The 16,108-nt window shown below is 38.1% G+C and overlaps 4 protein-coding genes across 4 annotated transcripts; 3 read left to right on the plus strand and 1 right to left on the minus strand.

Annotated features, from left to right (window-relative positions):
- Nucleotides 1–829: 829 nt before the first annotated feature.
- Nucleotides 830–8,204, plus strand: LOC122418380 (protein ovarian tumor locus-like). Its single transcript, XM_043432549.1, has 12 exons — nucleotides 830–1,362; nucleotides 2,059–2,308; nucleotides 2,812–2,950; nucleotides 3,472–3,641; nucleotides 3,788–4,171; nucleotides 4,328–4,496; nucleotides 4,575–4,650; nucleotides 4,843–5,104; nucleotides 5,245–5,433; nucleotides 5,525–5,565; nucleotides 5,758–6,226; nucleotides 6,537–8,204. Exons 1-12 carry the CDS (start codon nucleotides 1,144–1,146, stop codon nucleotides 7,199–7,201), a joined length of 3,033 nt encoding a protein of 1,010 aa, XP_043288484.1. The 5' UTR covers nucleotides 830–1,143; the 3' UTR covers nucleotides 7,202–8,204.
- A 110-nt stretch (nucleotides 8,205–8,314) lies between these two features.
- On the minus strand, nucleotides 8,315–10,943 carry Vps16B (Vacuolar protein sorting 16B). The gene is made up of 8 exons (XM_043432551.1): nucleotides 10,706–10,943; nucleotides 10,466–10,622; nucleotides 9,905–10,083; nucleotides 9,601–9,737; nucleotides 9,483–9,510; nucleotides 9,262–9,406; nucleotides 8,813–9,054; nucleotides 8,315–8,566 (listed from the first exon to the last, which is right to left on the minus strand). The coding sequence occupies exons 1-8, from the start codon at nucleotides 10,781–10,783 to the stop codon at nucleotides 8,390–8,392; spliced, it is 1,143 nt and encodes a 380-aa protein (XP_043288486.1). The 5' UTR covers nucleotides 10,784–10,943; the 3' UTR covers nucleotides 8,315–8,389.
- An 88-nt stretch (nucleotides 10,944–11,031) lies between these two features.
- Nucleotides 11,032–12,572, plus strand: LOC122418383 (uncharacterized). The gene is made up of 2 exons (XM_043432553.1): nucleotides 11,032–11,244; nucleotides 11,516–12,572. Exons 1-2 carry the CDS (start codon nucleotides 11,086–11,088, stop codon nucleotides 12,323–12,325), a joined length of 969 nt encoding a protein of 322 aa, XP_043288488.1. The 5' UTR covers nucleotides 11,032–11,085; the 3' UTR covers nucleotides 12,326–12,572.
- Nucleotides 12,573–12,715: 143 nt separating this feature from the next.
- Spt-I (serine palmitoyltransferase subunit I) lies at nucleotides 12,716–15,135 on the plus strand. The gene is made up of 2 exons (XM_043432550.1): nucleotides 12,716–13,881; nucleotides 14,374–15,135. The coding sequence occupies exons 1-2, from the start codon at nucleotides 12,963–12,965 to the stop codon at nucleotides 14,877–14,879; spliced, it is 1,425 nt and encodes a 474-aa protein (XP_043288485.1). The 5' UTR covers nucleotides 12,716–12,962; the 3' UTR covers nucleotides 14,880–15,135.
- Nucleotides 15,136–16,108: the final 973 nt, after the last annotated feature.

Below are 16,108 nucleotides of genomic sequence, written 5' to 3' on the forward strand. Positions count from 1 at the left end.
AAGTAATTTCTTGATTTTTTTTGTAACGGTTCCTCCACTTACGGATGACGAAATTTATTTACAATTGTTTTGGATTTATTAGAAAGACTTAAAAAATAAATTAATTAAATAATTCTCCGATTAAAGGTTTTGAAAACAATGAACAAAGAATGCCACGAATAAAAACCGTGTACGAACTTCGAGAACGATACGGCGAAACACTCGGTGAGCTTTGAAATTCTTGGTAACGGTGCTCGGAAGGGGGGGGGGGGGGAGGGGGGACAACAACAAAAGATAAGGAAGAGCACGAATGTTTGTGACTCGGACAACGACGACGATTTGTACACAAATAAGAAATTCGAAAACAAATGAAATTCGTTTTGCCATTTGTCATTTAACTGAAACAAAGGATGATTGGAGAGAATTTGTTGATTGTCCGTTGAGAATAATGTTCTCTTTTAAGAGATAAAAAATATTCACGATCTTTTATATTCGGCTGTCAGCAGATTTCTCTCAAAATGACGTACATTGTAACGGAATTTCTCGAAATAGTCACTAAACAAAATACAATTTAACAGTAGCAATTGGTAGAGGGAATTTTTCTATGATGATTAATTCAAAAATTTTCGTTTCTTGCGACGACATCGCGATTGCTGTGTCGATACGTCTTTCACTCGAGTATATACATCGAGTGTTTATTTTGGTTAGATATATCGAGTTGTTTGTCCGAGCGTCCGAGCGAACGATGTGAAAGGGACGAAACTGACGAAAGAGCGAGCGAGAATGGAAGAGAAAGGATAAAGAGAGGAATGAATATGGTGGGGGGAAACACAAAGAATAATTTACGTACCACGTGTTTATCGGCGTGGGGAGGGGCGGTGAGAAACGCGGGGGGCGCGATCTTTCGTCCCGCGCCGCGATGTTTGCCGGTTTCTCGTTCTTTGTGTCTTCACATTCGTGCCATTGAGTTACGCGATAAAGGACGACGTTGTACACACTTTTTTCTTCAACGTGCATTTTTTTTGCCCTCTTCGTTTTCTACCCTCCTTTTTTCCGTCCGCAGCAACGCACGTTTCTTCAAATTAGTGCAAATAAACCTCAATTAACATATTTTTCGAACGTATTCGTGCATGACATTCCCTATCATTGTTTCTCATATACGAGATGGATATTTCTCCGAGAAAATCACTGAAAAGATCGCCGCCCGATCCCGTTGACGATTGGCTTCACAACGAGGGATACGTTAGGAAACAAGTTCCTCGCGATCCTACATGCCTTTTTCGCACTTTTGCCGAACAAATTTATTCCACCCAATATCATCATATTCGCGTTAGACGAGAATGTGTCGATTATATGCGGAACAATAGCCATTTGTTCGAACCGGTAAGCAATTACTTTTTTTTAACAAATGTCTGGATATTCGAAATTTTCACTCGTTTTTTTATTTTTCGCTATGACTCACTGTGAAGTCGATCAATCTTATTGTTGCGCTACATTGTTTTGTCTGGTGTTGAGAAATTCGTTGATATTTCAAATGAAGAAAAGGTGCGGCGGTGGGAAAAAAATATCGTGCGCCATTATTTACGTTTTTTAGACCTTTTTTTTTTTTAAATAAGCAACGCATAAATTTTTCACGACTTTTCACTAGTTTTGAAGTGAAATTTGTTGACATTGTAATTGGAATTCAAAATGTGGTTTTTTTTCGTGCAAACTTTTCAGCAGAGCCTCACCTCGCTCTTTCTGCTCGAACTCAAAATTTTATATAATTTATTTTTGCATTTTTTGATAATCGCAAAATAATTGTGTTCACTGAATATTCAATTTTTCTTCGCTTTCCTACAAGAGTCCTGAAAAATGTAAATTTGAAAAATAAAAATAACAAAAAACTCCCTAAAGACTTGGGATTTTCTGGTCAAAAGCTGTCATGGTAAATATTAAATATGCAAAAACCCTTTTTTTTTTTATAAAATATGCCAAAAATTTATTTCAAACCTTCTTTCTATCACTTGCAGCAGAGATACATGAGATTTTTTTCTGATCCCACATGATTGTTTCACTTGTTTCATGGGGTTTTTTTAGTCAATAAATTCATTGGATTGCTACCTGGACCAAATGGCATGTTTCACCGAATGGGGTGGGCCCGATGAGATCAAAGCCATGTCTCTTCTTTATAAAAAAGAAGTAATCATGTTTGACGGCGTGAAAATGGTCAGTAAACCCATCACTGACAATGGCTTTGAAGAGACAGTTCTTCTCTGTCATACACCACCGAAACAGTACGACAGTGTTTACCGCAAAGATTTTGTCGCTAGCGCTGCTTTCTGCCAGTGTAAGATTAATTTTTCCATTGTTTTTTTCATATTTCATCATTCAACAAAATCGCAAACAATTTAATTTTGATCATTCAAATTATTTCAATGTTTAGATGATCTACTTCTGGGTTTTCTTCTAATTTTTTGTTCCATTCTGTCATTTTGGAAAGGAAGAAAAGAAGAAATTGAGATAAAACTGAACACCGATGGAATTCTAAAATTGATGTTCATATTTCTATGACTTTTTTCCCAAAACTAAATTGCTGAAGAATTTTGACCATGCAGTGCTTTAAAGACTTTCTATGCTCGTAACTTTTATTTTTGAATTTTAGTGTTCAAAAATCGTTGAATTTCATTTACAATCCACTGAATTCCAACAGTGACGGTACCAATATAACTCCCAATTTTCTTCGTCATTGTATCAGTTTCCATCATAGTTGTTAACTGACATATCGTCAATGTAACAAAAATTATTAGTAAAATAATTCATTTGTTGTAATACAAAATTGTCTTTCCACAGCTCTTGTGTATCAGACTCTGTATAAGGATGTTTTCAAAATGCCAAACATAGAAGAAACGGTGAAAAACATGCTGCACGATCGCTCGGTCAACCTACGACACGACAAATTTTTCCTCAAGGGAAATGTGGACATGAGAGAGTAAGTTTCGTCTTGAAAATCATTCTTTAAGTTGAGCATTACGATTTTGAAAATAAATAAAAAGGGCCAACTGCAGCCTTCTTTCAGGTACTGAGAAGAAAAGGTTCGTTGAAGAAATTCTGGAATTTCGTTTGATATCGTTGAGATAAAAAATTTAGCGGCTTTGCGAAGAATTTATGTGTTTCCATGTGCTGTCATTTCGATTGCCTATGCCAAATTTTCGATATTTTATATTGTTTTTCTGGCATTCAGTCTATTTTTAATGATACGTTACAATCTTGTTGACGTCTTATAATTTTTTAAAATCTATGTTTTCAGGATTTTCGAAAAAATTCGAAATTTTGATATTATTCATAGTCCCAGAGAAATAACGAGAATGAAAAAAAAGATGAGCATCACGAAGTTGTCGACGAAAGGAATCGAAAACTGTCGAAAATTCATTGAAAAGAATATAAAAAACATGAAAAATTGAGAAAATCATAAGCCAAGGAAAGTAACGATTTTTTTGGTTACTTTTCCAGGAAGTTGACGACGGAATTGTTAAGCAAAATTGAAAAAGGAGCAGAAACGAGTGAGGAGGACAAGTCATTTGCTCGTGGCATCACGCCTTTCCCTTACCGAGTTGCCAAAGCCCTCGATCCCAGTATTTATCGTAACACTGACGTTGACATATGGCACGAGCTTCGAAGAGGTAAGAAAAATTCAAAAAATTTCAACGCCAAAAGCCAGTATATGCGACCGAAAAATCCGTTTTTCCCAGATAAATTCGAGTCTACCAAAAAAAAATTGTGAATAATCGCCACTCCAGTGACAGCCAATGACAAAACGCGTTTTCAGAAGTAAGAAATGGCGGCTGGACACGATGGAACGTCACGGAACTTCAAGTAGGAGGAAAATGCCTGGTACAGGTTGATTACAAGGACAAAGAATCGGACAACTCGAATAACAATAATAATCTGTCACGTACGAGCAACGCTAAGGACGACAACGGGAACGCGTCCAAGGACTCCACTAAAAATTGTTCGGTTAAGCGCGATCCTGTACTGCTCTTTGGCCACATTCAGGAAATGAGCAAAGATGAGGGACCCGTCGTCGTTTTTATTGAGGAACTCGGTGAAAAGCGAACCTTGCCATTTGCTGCTCTAAAGCCCATTGGCCCGAGACGCAACAAGCAAATCAATTGGCTTTCGAACTACCGAAGAAATCCGACTTTCGATACGCGTACGTTCGAAAAATCCGCATCCTCTGACCATAATTCATTTGATTATAACTTGAGTGAAAAATCAAATTTTCGACTACAACTTTTTGCCCCTCTTTCCAATGCTTTTCTTGCAGATAACGCTGAAAATGTTTTCTTCGTGTTTTCTAATTTTGCAGATCATAAATGGAAAAAAACGTGGAATTCGAGTAACAGAAAATCGAAAGAAACGAGTTACCCGACGAAAAATCCCGTGGACCGGAACAACAATAGCAACGACAATAAAACTGACACCGTCGCGAAAACTAAAGAGCCCGAAAAAGCCGAGAACTGGGAGGACGAGTCCGGGTAACAATTTTCTTAACCGAATTTTTCATTTTTTTCGTCGTTTTTATTGATTTTTTCAAAGTTTACTTCCTCTTTCAGTAATAAAACGAAGAAAAATGGAGTGACTAATTATTCCATGGAGACTTACAATTCCTGCCAAGGTTTTCCCATTGAGGTAAACTTCCAAAAATTGAAGTGAACGCCTGCGAACTGCAGCTTCCGATCAATCAATTCATTCGCCAAATAATTTTTCCTCTCCTTCTTTAATTAGTAGAGAAAAAAATTTCCATGTTAATTCTCGAAAATTTGAAAATTTTGAGGAGCCAAAGGAAAAAAATGTTTTCTCATCCCATTTTAAATTGTTCAGACGTCGATCGACGTGAGACCAGTGACGGTTGTGCTGGACAATCCTCAGCCGAATTCCCCAGCACCTCCACCGGCTCCAGTGGCTAATAAAGTTGAGGATTACTCGAAAAAATCGTCGCAAACTCTGAAGAATGGAACGAGGAATGAAAATCCGGAGAGAGAATCGCCCAACGCTGGATCCCTTCCGCCCGAATCGATCATTCAACCCCTTCACCAAGTTTCATTGCATTCGGCCAGTGAGGCTTTCTATCCTGGTCATTCCGGTGATGAATCATTAATTGATAAAATTCCTTTCAAATCTGATAATTGCCGAGAAAGTTTCTATTGCTTTTTATTATATTTCGAAAAAAGCTTTCATCGACGATGTGAAAATAATTGGAAAATGGTTATTTTTGGTGCACAGCGATGCAGCCGATGTACAAGTCGAATCAAAACGTGATATGCACCTCACCGGAAATGAATAATTACGCGTTTCCCTGCTTCGCGGACGAACCACCCACGCCGGGCAGCCTTTTGGACCGGACGATTCGCGCTATCAATTTGGCAGTTCCTTCAAGCGTTGACGCGAACGGCAGCGATTTGCCATACTCTGGTATCCTTTTTTCGCATTTTTTTTATTTCGAGTGAAAAATTCATTTTTTTTTCTTCCTAAGATCTTGAGCTTTGGTATTCGATTCTTTCAGATCCTGTCACGCTCCGATTCTTCTACAATCTTGGCCTCGAGGTACGCCGATATTTATTTGGTCTTTCGAATTTGGTTGAATTGAGAGTTTTTTTCATTATAAGCCAATTTTCTTTATTCAAAATCACAAATTTTCCTTCTTTTGCAATTTTGGACGTCAAACGTTGAAACTTTCTCCGAAGTTTGTAGTCTATTTATTTGTCAGTCATTTTTCATGAAATTTCAAATTTTCAGTATTTTCGAGCGGCTCACGCGATGAGCCACCCCCAAAATCTTCAGGCGCCGTCTTACCCGCCAGTTTTCGTGCCGCACGGAAATTACATCAGTCCAAATGCGCCGAGCGAGGTGCGGGAGCAAGCTTCGATGGGGAACGAGGAGGAGAATCAGCGTCAAGTCGCGCACAGCGCTCCGCGAGGGAATTTCATACCGCCGCGTCGACGAAACCAAGAAAATCCGGCGAACCATGCAAAATTCAACAACAGAGAGGGGCACCTCAACAAGAATTTCAATCGCAGAAACGACACCGGCGACTATGGCAGCGTTATGAAAAGTCATAACAGCAACGACATCAGTAACGATCCCTCAAAGAGAACGAATCTCGATAACAACCGATCGCAAATTCATTCTGCCAACGATCGATCCAGGGAAAATTCCAATCAAAAAAAGAATCATCCCTGCACGAGATACAGGAAAAATGTCGACAGTAAGAACAGAAAATTGTTCGCCAATCGAAATTTTGGGCTGACATACTTTTTTTTTCGTTTTTTAAGAGAAAATTCATGATTTTTTTTAGCTCTTTCCCCTCTTATGCTTGCATAGAATTTCCGTATGAAAAATTGACCACTTTTCACGAGATTTGAAATAATCGATCCGCCAATTTCGATTTACGAATGAAATTCAACTAAATTTGCAAATTCAGGAGAAAATGCGTGTAAAAATTTCGAATTTTTCGTATTCAGGAAAAAATGTTTATGTCGAAAATCCGTTCTGATCGATTTTCCTCCCTTTTTCAGCTCGTAATCGCACTTACGCACCGCCACCAATGTATCATCAAGAGAATTACCAGAGCCCGATGAATTACGTACCGAATCAGCCCTCGAATTTCGAGGCTCAATCTTTCCAGGCGAAAAATTCCGAGTCGATCCAGCAGCAGCCACAGCAGCAGCAGCAGCAGCAGCAGCATGGAAATCCCGGAGTTTGGCAGCCGCCTCCGCAGTCAGCGGGGCCTCCGGGCGGCGGCGGTGCGCCGCAGCCTCTGAATTATTCAGCGCCTTACGCTGCGGGACCGATTTACACGACAGCGATGCCGTGTTACTCGAACGAGTCTGAAGGGTTCTTCGCTCCGGGGACGACTTTCTACCCGTCGATTCCCTTCGTCCCGGCTCCGGCTCCGAACGAAATTCCGCTGGACGGGAGTCCCGTCAATTCCTTCAATCCCGTCTCCCAGGCTTATCCAACCATCTCAGAAAATTATCCTCCACACCCTCCGATCTCGAATCTCTACCCGCCTTATCTTTACCCCCAGCAAACCATGTACTCCGGCATCCCGAACCAAGCGAACAACCCTCAGGACAACTGGTTCCCTGTCCCCGGTGGACAGCCCCATTACGTTCAGTACCCCCACGTCCAAAATCCCCAAACTCCACCGTCCAACGTCAACGCTTCCGCGTCCCCTTAAAAGTCGAGAAAACTTGCGGGTAAGAACTTTCGATTATTGATTCACTGGAACTTGCATTTCGGAGTTTCGAACTCGGAATTTTTGCGGCACCAAAGTCTTAAGACTCTTTGCTCCAAGTTTCGAGCCAAATCCCGGAGTCAGTCTCTATTTTCGATTTTTCATTGTCAACTAATTCGTTAATCAAATTTTCATTGAAATTCTGTTGAACGTGTAATTAGTCTTGGGAAAAATTCAATGGCAATCGATTTTTGATCGATTACAAATTGTCACTAAAACTGAAATGGTCGTGCTACGATGAATTTTCATACTCCAAAGTGCATTTTCCTCGCTTTGCTCGATTTCTTGGAAACAGAGTTCAATTGTACCCGAAAAATCGTCTTCCCCATAAAACTGTTACTCCCTGACATTCCGTTCGAAAAATCGCTTCAAATTTGGGCAGAAAATAAAATTTCCTGTGAAGTTTGAAGAATTCCAAAATCACAAAAGTTCCAAAATCGTTTACTTTCAATTATAAATTCAATTAGACTTTCAATGAATTAATTATTTGCAAAGTTCGCCAAGTTTTTCTCCGGAAGGTGTCCACGTTACGCAGGAATTCGGAGATTGGACATTTTTCTTCTATTCGTGAAATTCCATCGAATCTTGAGACTTCGAATGAGTCCAGTTAGTGAGATAAGAGAGAATATTAAAAAAATATTTTTCATATACTTCGCGTTGTAAAGAGAGTGGAAAATGAATGAAAAACCCAGTGAGATAATATTTCGATATCGACTGTTCTAAAAAAAAATGACTCGAGCTCCAGTTTCAGCGTCAGATTTTCCTACCACAAGTGACTATTTTTCCTTATCGTTGCCTTTTTTCTCTTCATTCGTTTTCCATTCCTGAACAGTCATATTTTTCGCTTTATTTTTTTTCTTTTCAAATGAAATATTCAATAATTAATGTATTGCGAGCTCTTTCGACCTTAATAAAACAAAATGCTTATTTTTTTCAATTTCCTAAATCGTCGTTTTCGTCCAAACTCCATTTAGCTGAACGCCCCAAAAAATGAGAGATTTTGAGCTTCGAAACGTCAAATGAAGAAGTCGTTGGAAAAATATTTTAAATGTTAAATTAATTTTTTACATAAAAATATTTAATTACTAAATTTGAAAAAACTGTACATTTCGAAATGAGATTTCGATTGGTTCACGTTGTCGAGGCCGAACAGTTGTAAGTTCTTGCGAGCTCCGACCGTCGCTCGGCGCTGTCAACGTATTTGAGAAATTTTTCGATCGTCGTGAGCGGTGCTTGGTTTTCCGACAGCGTTTTCAGAATTTCATCGATCGAGAGACTCGCTTCCAGTTTTGGGGTTCCGAGCCAACTCTGCAATTTTTTGAACATTGAAATTCTCATTATCCATGAAAAAATTTTGGCACAGTTTTTTGTCATTTCTCAAAAGTTTTTTTTCATTTCAACGACAAGAAAAATTCGGCACTTATGAGTAATTGGATTTTGAATCGAAGATTTCAGTATTTTAGAAATTTTCGTCGTTCGATTTCCTTTCGAAGCTTTTTCATCGTTCGGTGACGAAAATTTTTGAAAAAATTAGAAAACGTGAAACTTTTTAACCTTGGAGAGCAACAAATTATCGATGTCGTTCCATTCTTGCAACGAAGCTCTCATTTTGAGTGCAACTTTTTGATATTGTCTCGCAGAGATATCGTGCTCCTTCAACAACATTTTCGGCGAGGCCAAAGCTCCCATCGGAGAATTATAATGATCTTTGCACGCGTAACGCAGACAGTCGAGTACCGGCGAATTGAGGTTAAAAACCTCGTCGACTTGTCTGTTCTCCAGAGCCATTTGCCATCCTGAAAAAATAAATGAGAACGTTGGTCGAAATTTTCAAATTGGAAAGCGATTTTTAAGTCACGGGCGATGAAAGTAAGTTTTTTGCGAAATTCATTCCCTTTCGAAGGCCGAAAAAAAGTTATGAAATATTTTTTTCAAGTAATCTTTGGCGCCAAATATAAATTTTGTCAGTTGACGATAAAAAATGATAAAAAAAAGAAAATCACTCAAAAGTTTCGTGTAATTATTGAGAAACGCGGACTCCTTGCAGTCCGGCAAATCGATGAAATGAGTTTTGTAGCATTTTTCAAGCTTCTCGACGAGTCTGCTCGCGTCTCTCGTATTCCTTATTATTATGTCGAAATGGGTAATCTGTGGAGAAAAATTTGGGAGCTCAAAAGTTGATTATACGTCCGATAAGAGCTGACAAACGAGTGTTTTTACTCACTGCAGCATCAACGCGACGACCCTGGGCCCTGTAATTTGACGAATTTCATAAATTCCGACGTTTTCCACGAAAATTATTGTTTTGTAAAAATATTGAAGAATTTTCAAATGTGCTTTACGTGAGCAAATCTGTGATTTCGTTGACTTGCAATCTCGTCGCTAAATATCTTACGTAAACGGGAATCGAGTCCGGCCTTTCCAGCAATATTCTTTCGACCAAGGGCCATTTTAGAGTTTTTCCAATAAATAATATGACCTTCGAACCAAAATAAACAATTAAATTTCATTTGAAACACTTTTTTATTGTTTAACTCAAGGAGGTTTAAATAAGAAGATTTTTTTGTGTTTAATGATTTGTAAAAATGAAAAAATAGCAATCGATAAAGTGCTGATGATTCGAATGAAAATAGAAATAAAACTGACTATAAGAATGGCGTTTCCATCGCCACTTGCTAACGCAGCATCCAAAAGAGCTGTCTTGCTCACAAGGGACTTATATTTCTCAAGGGAAAAAGGCTGCCCCAAAAGTATTCTCCGCAAAGTAATATCTGGTTGAACAACGGAGGGTTCTTCCGGCAGAAAAATTTTGTCTGCCGTTAATACTGTAAAAGACGAAAAAAAAAACAAATTTTGTGGATTATTCATGATGAAGCTGATTTTCGATATTTTACTTAATCGAGTTTCATAGTTTCTATTCAAATCATCTCAGTTGAAATTGATGTCGGCTGTTCTATATTGGCATTAGATTTTTTGATTGAAATCTTTTACCGTTGTATACTTATGAATATAAAATTTTTGTATTTCATGCAAATATTTGATGAAGATTATATTACTTTTTGTTGAAGATGTATTGAAGCTTGAACGTATGAACGTCGTTGAGACATGCACAGTGTTTTTTTAGAGGTTAGTTTCGACTTTTGCTTCGTGTTTTTTGAAAATCCACTTTTAATATCTGGTGATTCAAAGATTATTTGAAATTCTTACTTATATTGAGAGTTTGTTCGCTGATAATGGACAACAAAGGTTTCAAATTTGGTCGAGTATCTTCCTGTTGAAAATATGCAGTCGAAACTTTGATGTTCGATATTCCTTCCCTCAGTTGTGCTGTACCACTCTTCGAGACTCCAAATAAATTGTCGACCTGCAAAAAACCGTAAATGAAATCCAATTGAAATTGAACAATAAAATTCAAACTTTGTAAAAGACGTTTGTGTACAAGATAACCTCGTTGTTTTGATCGAAACTGAATGAGTTTTTGTCGCTACTGTTCCAGTAATCTTCGTCGTCCTTAGCCGACGACATTTTCAAATTTGGAACTGTACGTTAACACTTATTGTTTCAATTGATTATTGAAGTGTCGATAAATTTTTGTTTTCTTACGCAGCCCAATTCTTAAATATTTCGTACTGGAACACTACTGGAATGACAGCTGTCAAACGACATAACCTCACATGCTAATGGGGAGGGTTTCTCTCGTTTCTCTCTTCAAACGCTAGATAGCGTTGCTTCGTTTTCCGCTATTTTTTGAAATACCCCGCTCCCCGACCCCTGCAGCCGCGTTTTCGCGCCAGCTTCCGAAAAGCTATAATAATAATAATAATAATATGATAATAGAAAAATTGTATCAATTATTGAATCGAGTAATTGTTTACATCGTTAAGAGGTTGGTTCGATTTTCTTGTGGTCGAAGAATTTACGAAATTTCGTCTACAATGCCACAAAAATTGCACGTGTTGCGTTGCTATTCTTGTAAAATGTTTCAGGTAAGAACATTTCTCTCAAATTCTAACCTCAAAAGATGAAAACTTTGTTTATGGAGATTGCGCTGATTTGAACCGGGTTTTTTTAAAAATCAGTCATAAGTTTCCGAGAAAAGTCAGGGTCCCATTTCTATATCATTGGCTTCAGAATGGGTTTGTTTGACGGTTTCCGAGTACAAAAAAATTATTATCTATTCTTTGAACCTAGTAGAACTCGATATTTACCATTTTCTCAGTATTTAATTGGCTTTTGTCATTGCCATTGTTGGTCCAGGTGCAAATAGTAAAAAAAGTGCCGAAATGGCAGTGCAGGATGTGCAACGAGAAGCAAATGACTCAAGTCGTTTATTTCCAAGGCTCTGGTGCAGAGTGCAGAAAATATGTGCAGACCCAAAACCTAAAAAACATTGAAGGAAAAGAATTGGCGGTGATCGATGCTTGGGGCTTTGACTGCGAGGTGGACGAACATTCCCAAGACTCCTGTGACTGCAGTGAGAGAAAATTGATGGCTGAAAAATTGACCTCGTTTTTGACCAGCGATGAGCACGAGTTGAAAGAAAATTCAGAACTTTTACAGTCTTCAAAACGCCAGAAATTAAATAGTGGAAGCAAGCTCACAATGAGTTTGCCGGACACGGATTTGTGTAGCTCGAACAAGTGGCAAAGAAAGTCTCGAACTTTTCCAATCACAAAAAATAAATTTGACCGTCCTAACAAGTACAACAAATTTTTAGAGCCTCAAAGAGTTCATGAGGTCAATGAAGAAAAATTTGAGGGAAATTATTCTCCAAAAGAAAAATCGCCAAACTTTTCGGACACGGAACATCAAAATTCACCCATTAAAGATCCCAGTGGTTCAAATTCACTCTCAAACTCAATCAGCCCTAAAAACAGCCTCGAAAGTCGTGCAAATGACCTTCAAAACAATGCTGAGCCCATGGACCAAAAAATTGAAACCTGTGAAGGCTTAATCTCAAGTCAAGTTGACGAATCATCTAATAGCTCACGGTCTCCGTTTCAAGGCATCGTTGCCAACTTGTTTGAGGATCTGGACCACGATTCGGACTTTGAACTCGATTTTTAGAGCACAAAAATTTTAATTACTGTATTTATATTTTTATTGTATTCATTTCACTTGATTACCATTCATTTGTTTTAACCTCACTTTTCATTCAAATTTTCCTGGGAGAACAAGCTTTCTCTTGATTATTTTTCATTATTTATTTTGTACAAGAAGTTCCTATGAGTAGGAGAGTCGGACTGCAATTTCTCGAAGGAATTGTATCAGAATCCAAAAAATGTGATAATAAAAAATGTGTGATAAGTTTTTATGGTGACAAAATTCGCATTATTTAGCTCTTGCAACGGTTAAAAAACCTTTATTATTCTCAAATCAAAACGAATTGCAGTTTCGATCTAAAAACGTTTCGATATAATCTTAGGATTCCATGATTGAAAAGTTATCAAAATTTATACCTATCGTCCGCTGCGCAAAAGTCGAAGCTCGGCGCAAGTGATAAAGTTTCGCTTTGTTACCGACAGATGAAAAGTTGGCTAAAAGTGCACCCAGATAACCGCAGCGTATATATGCGAGGTTACGTTTTGATCAATTGTGGCATTTATGTTCGTACCGCAAAAGCTCCACAACCAAGAGACAATTCAATAAAATAAAAATAAACGAAAATCAAAAAGCCCTCCAGAGAGTAATAAAATCCAGAAAAATGAGTTCGAAACTGTTGTCTATCGAGTCGATCGACATATTGGGTACGATTCCGCAGTATTACGCTTTGGTCGGTGGTTTTTTGGTACTGTGGCTCGTGTGGGTTATCGCGAAGAGACGATACAGTAGCAACAACAATCGTCGGACGCCAGACGACGATGAAGTTGAAAGAAAATTGTCGAATTGGTATCCGGAGCCTTTGATCCCGGAAGTTTCGTCTTCGAAAAAAGTTCCAGTAGAATATGAAGTTCCCCGAAGAGTGACAACGCGAGTAGGGAAAAGAATCGTGGTCGAGGGCGTCGATTGTTTGAATTTAGCGACTCACAATTATTTAGGCTTTGCCGATAGTCCCAAAATCCAGGAAAATGCTGTCGCAGCCATCCGCAAGTATGGAGTTGGTTCTTGTGGCCCCAGAGGCTTTTACGGCACTGTCGACGTTCATCTCGAACTTGAGGAACGCCTCGCCCAGTTCATGGAAGCCGAAGAAGCTATAGTTTACTCTTATGGCTTCAGTGCAATCGCCTCTGCCATTCCGGCATATTGCAAACGACGAGATATTGTTTATGCCGATGAAAAAGTCAATTTTGCCATCCAGAAAGGCCTGGATGCCTCCCGCTCCACGGTTAAGTACTTTCGGCACAACGATCCTACTGATTTGGAAAGATTGCTGAAAGAACAGGCACAAAAAGACTCCAAAGATGCTAAAAAAGCCACCAAAGTTCGTAGATTCCTTATCGCTGAAGGAATTTTCATGAACACCGGCCTCGTTTGCCCACTACCTCAATTGGTTGAACTTTGCGAGAAATACAAACTCAGAATCTTTCTTGACGAGTCTATTTCTATTGGAACCTTAGGAAACAAGGGACGTGGAGTTACCGAGCATTTCAATGTTCCCAGACACAAAATCGACATGATTATGGGTAAGAATTTTAAAAAATTCCATAAGATTTGCACTCATGAAAGTTTGTCATTTCAATGAAATGGTATCAAAATATACTTGACCCTCCGGCTAACTTTCCTGAGTAAAAAACATTTGTTGAGTGTCAAAGGTAATTTGATGCTCGGAAAACCTTTTTCAGTAATCTCGCAAGACCAAGCACTAGGAATTGTACATTTTTTACTCTGGAAAAAATTCCAAATGAAAGTGCTAAAATTTAACTTTTGAAAGTAAAAAATGAATATTGAAGCCTCAGAAGTCTTGAAACACGATTCAATAATAGAAAGTAACAAAAAATTGAATTTCCAATAAATAATTTATTCAATAAATGAATTGATAACAAAAAACATGAACCAATTATCGTTTCACATGAATAACCTGAAAAAGAGTTTATGAATCACGAAAAAAAGTTGACTAATAAATTTTCGTGCTCATTTACTGAAACGATTTGAAAAATGTTTGATATTTTTTCCAGGTTCTTTGGAATGGTCCCTCAGTTCGATCGGTGGTTTTTGTTGTGGATCGTCGTTTGTAATCGAGCATCAAAGATTATCGGGACTGGGTTACTGTTTCTCAGCTTCGCTGCCTCCTCTGCTGACAGTGGCAGCGACGACGGCTCTCGATATGATGGAATTAGAGCCCGAGATATTTTTAACGTTGAAAAAAAATTGCGTGGCTATTGACGCTGGGCTACGAAAAATGAACTTTTTCGAAATTTCAGGATTCAATGAATCCCCCATAAAACATATTTTTATCAAAGAGACTTTCGAACGCACCAAAGAAAATCAAATTCTTGACAAAATATCGGAAAAATGTATAGAAAATGGACTCGCCGTTATTAAATCCGCATATTTGAACACTGAACGCGAGATTCCGAGACCGAGCCTTCGAATCACAGTTTCTGTTCTCCTCAACAAAGAAGATATCGATTTTTTCCTTAAAACTCTTGAAAATTGCACAAAACAAGTTTTGCCTTTGTAAATAGCATTTGTTATCAGTTTTTCTCGATTCTTTTGCTTTATATTCAGTTTTTTAACTTCGGTGACGGAAGCTCACGCTTTAGAGCTAAAAATCAACGAGACACAGTATTTTGAGGTTAGAACGATAAGAAAGGAAAAAAAAAATTATGGTGCTCACCAGAAGTTCACGCTCGCAGAAACCTCGGCAGAAATATTCAGTTTTTGTTAATAATATTGTAACGTTATTTATACTATAATAAAATGTTATTCTTTCTGGATTTGTTTGTTGAGGAAAAATGAAAAAAAAAAAATTATTTTTCAAAACCGACTTATTTAGATCCCAAATTATTGACGAATTTTCGTGTAAAGTAAAAGTTATTCGAATTTTTTTTGGAACATTTTCGTATTTCGAATTTTCCGCCCATTTCCGCCGAAGCTTGAAGTCGGACCTGTCGGACGATACGGTGTGACGAATGCGTAATTTGTCACCAGAGTGCGCTGATTTCTGCGCTAGGACCGCGAATTTCGTACTTCGCAGCATTTTATACTGATTTGATAATTTGATCATTGAAATATTAATAAATGAGAGAAACGTGATGGACTTGGGTGTCTAATGTATAAGTATACCATAAACAATAACCGCTAGTTGATAAAAAATATGAACGTATTGACTAACTCATTCCTTATAGTTTACATTATAATAATCTCCATATACGTTGAAATGTATCGAATAAGGCTTTCTTTGATTTCTTATATAAATAGTTTTAATATCCTAATACGATACTTTACCCACATTCATCTTATAAATATTAGGCTAGACATATCCTTCGTCACTCTTATGCTAAGGACCTAAAATAATAAGGGCATTATGTGGTGTGAAGCGAGCGTGTGAAACCGAAGCGTGGGTCGCGAGACCTCAAAATTGAATGAGTGGGATGATGAAAAACAGCGTGATTGGTCCGCGTATGAGCGGAGCGTACAGAGTCTGCGCGTGAGAATCCAAAAGATTTGTGAGACTAAAAGTCGAACGGAATAAAATTAAGGAGAACATTGTTGTCAGCCGAATAGTCAAAAGATCCACATTTTCGTCAATATATTAATCAAAAATTAAATCTTTGTCTTGAGTTATTGGAGAGAAATTCGCAAGGCGAGTTTCAACTCCTTATCAATCGAACCCACCCAAAACTAAGGGATTCGAAATAATAGTTACTATAATTCCCGCTCGGAGCGTTACGTACGCGCGCCGAGAAG

The sequence above is a fragment of the Venturia canescens genome, chromosome 11, assembly GCF_019457755.1.
Source record: "Venturia canescens isolate UGA chromosome 11, ASM1945775v1, whole genome shotgun sequence".
Lineage (NCBI taxonomy): Eukaryota > Metazoa > Arthropoda > Insecta > Hymenoptera > Ichneumonidae > Venturia > Venturia canescens.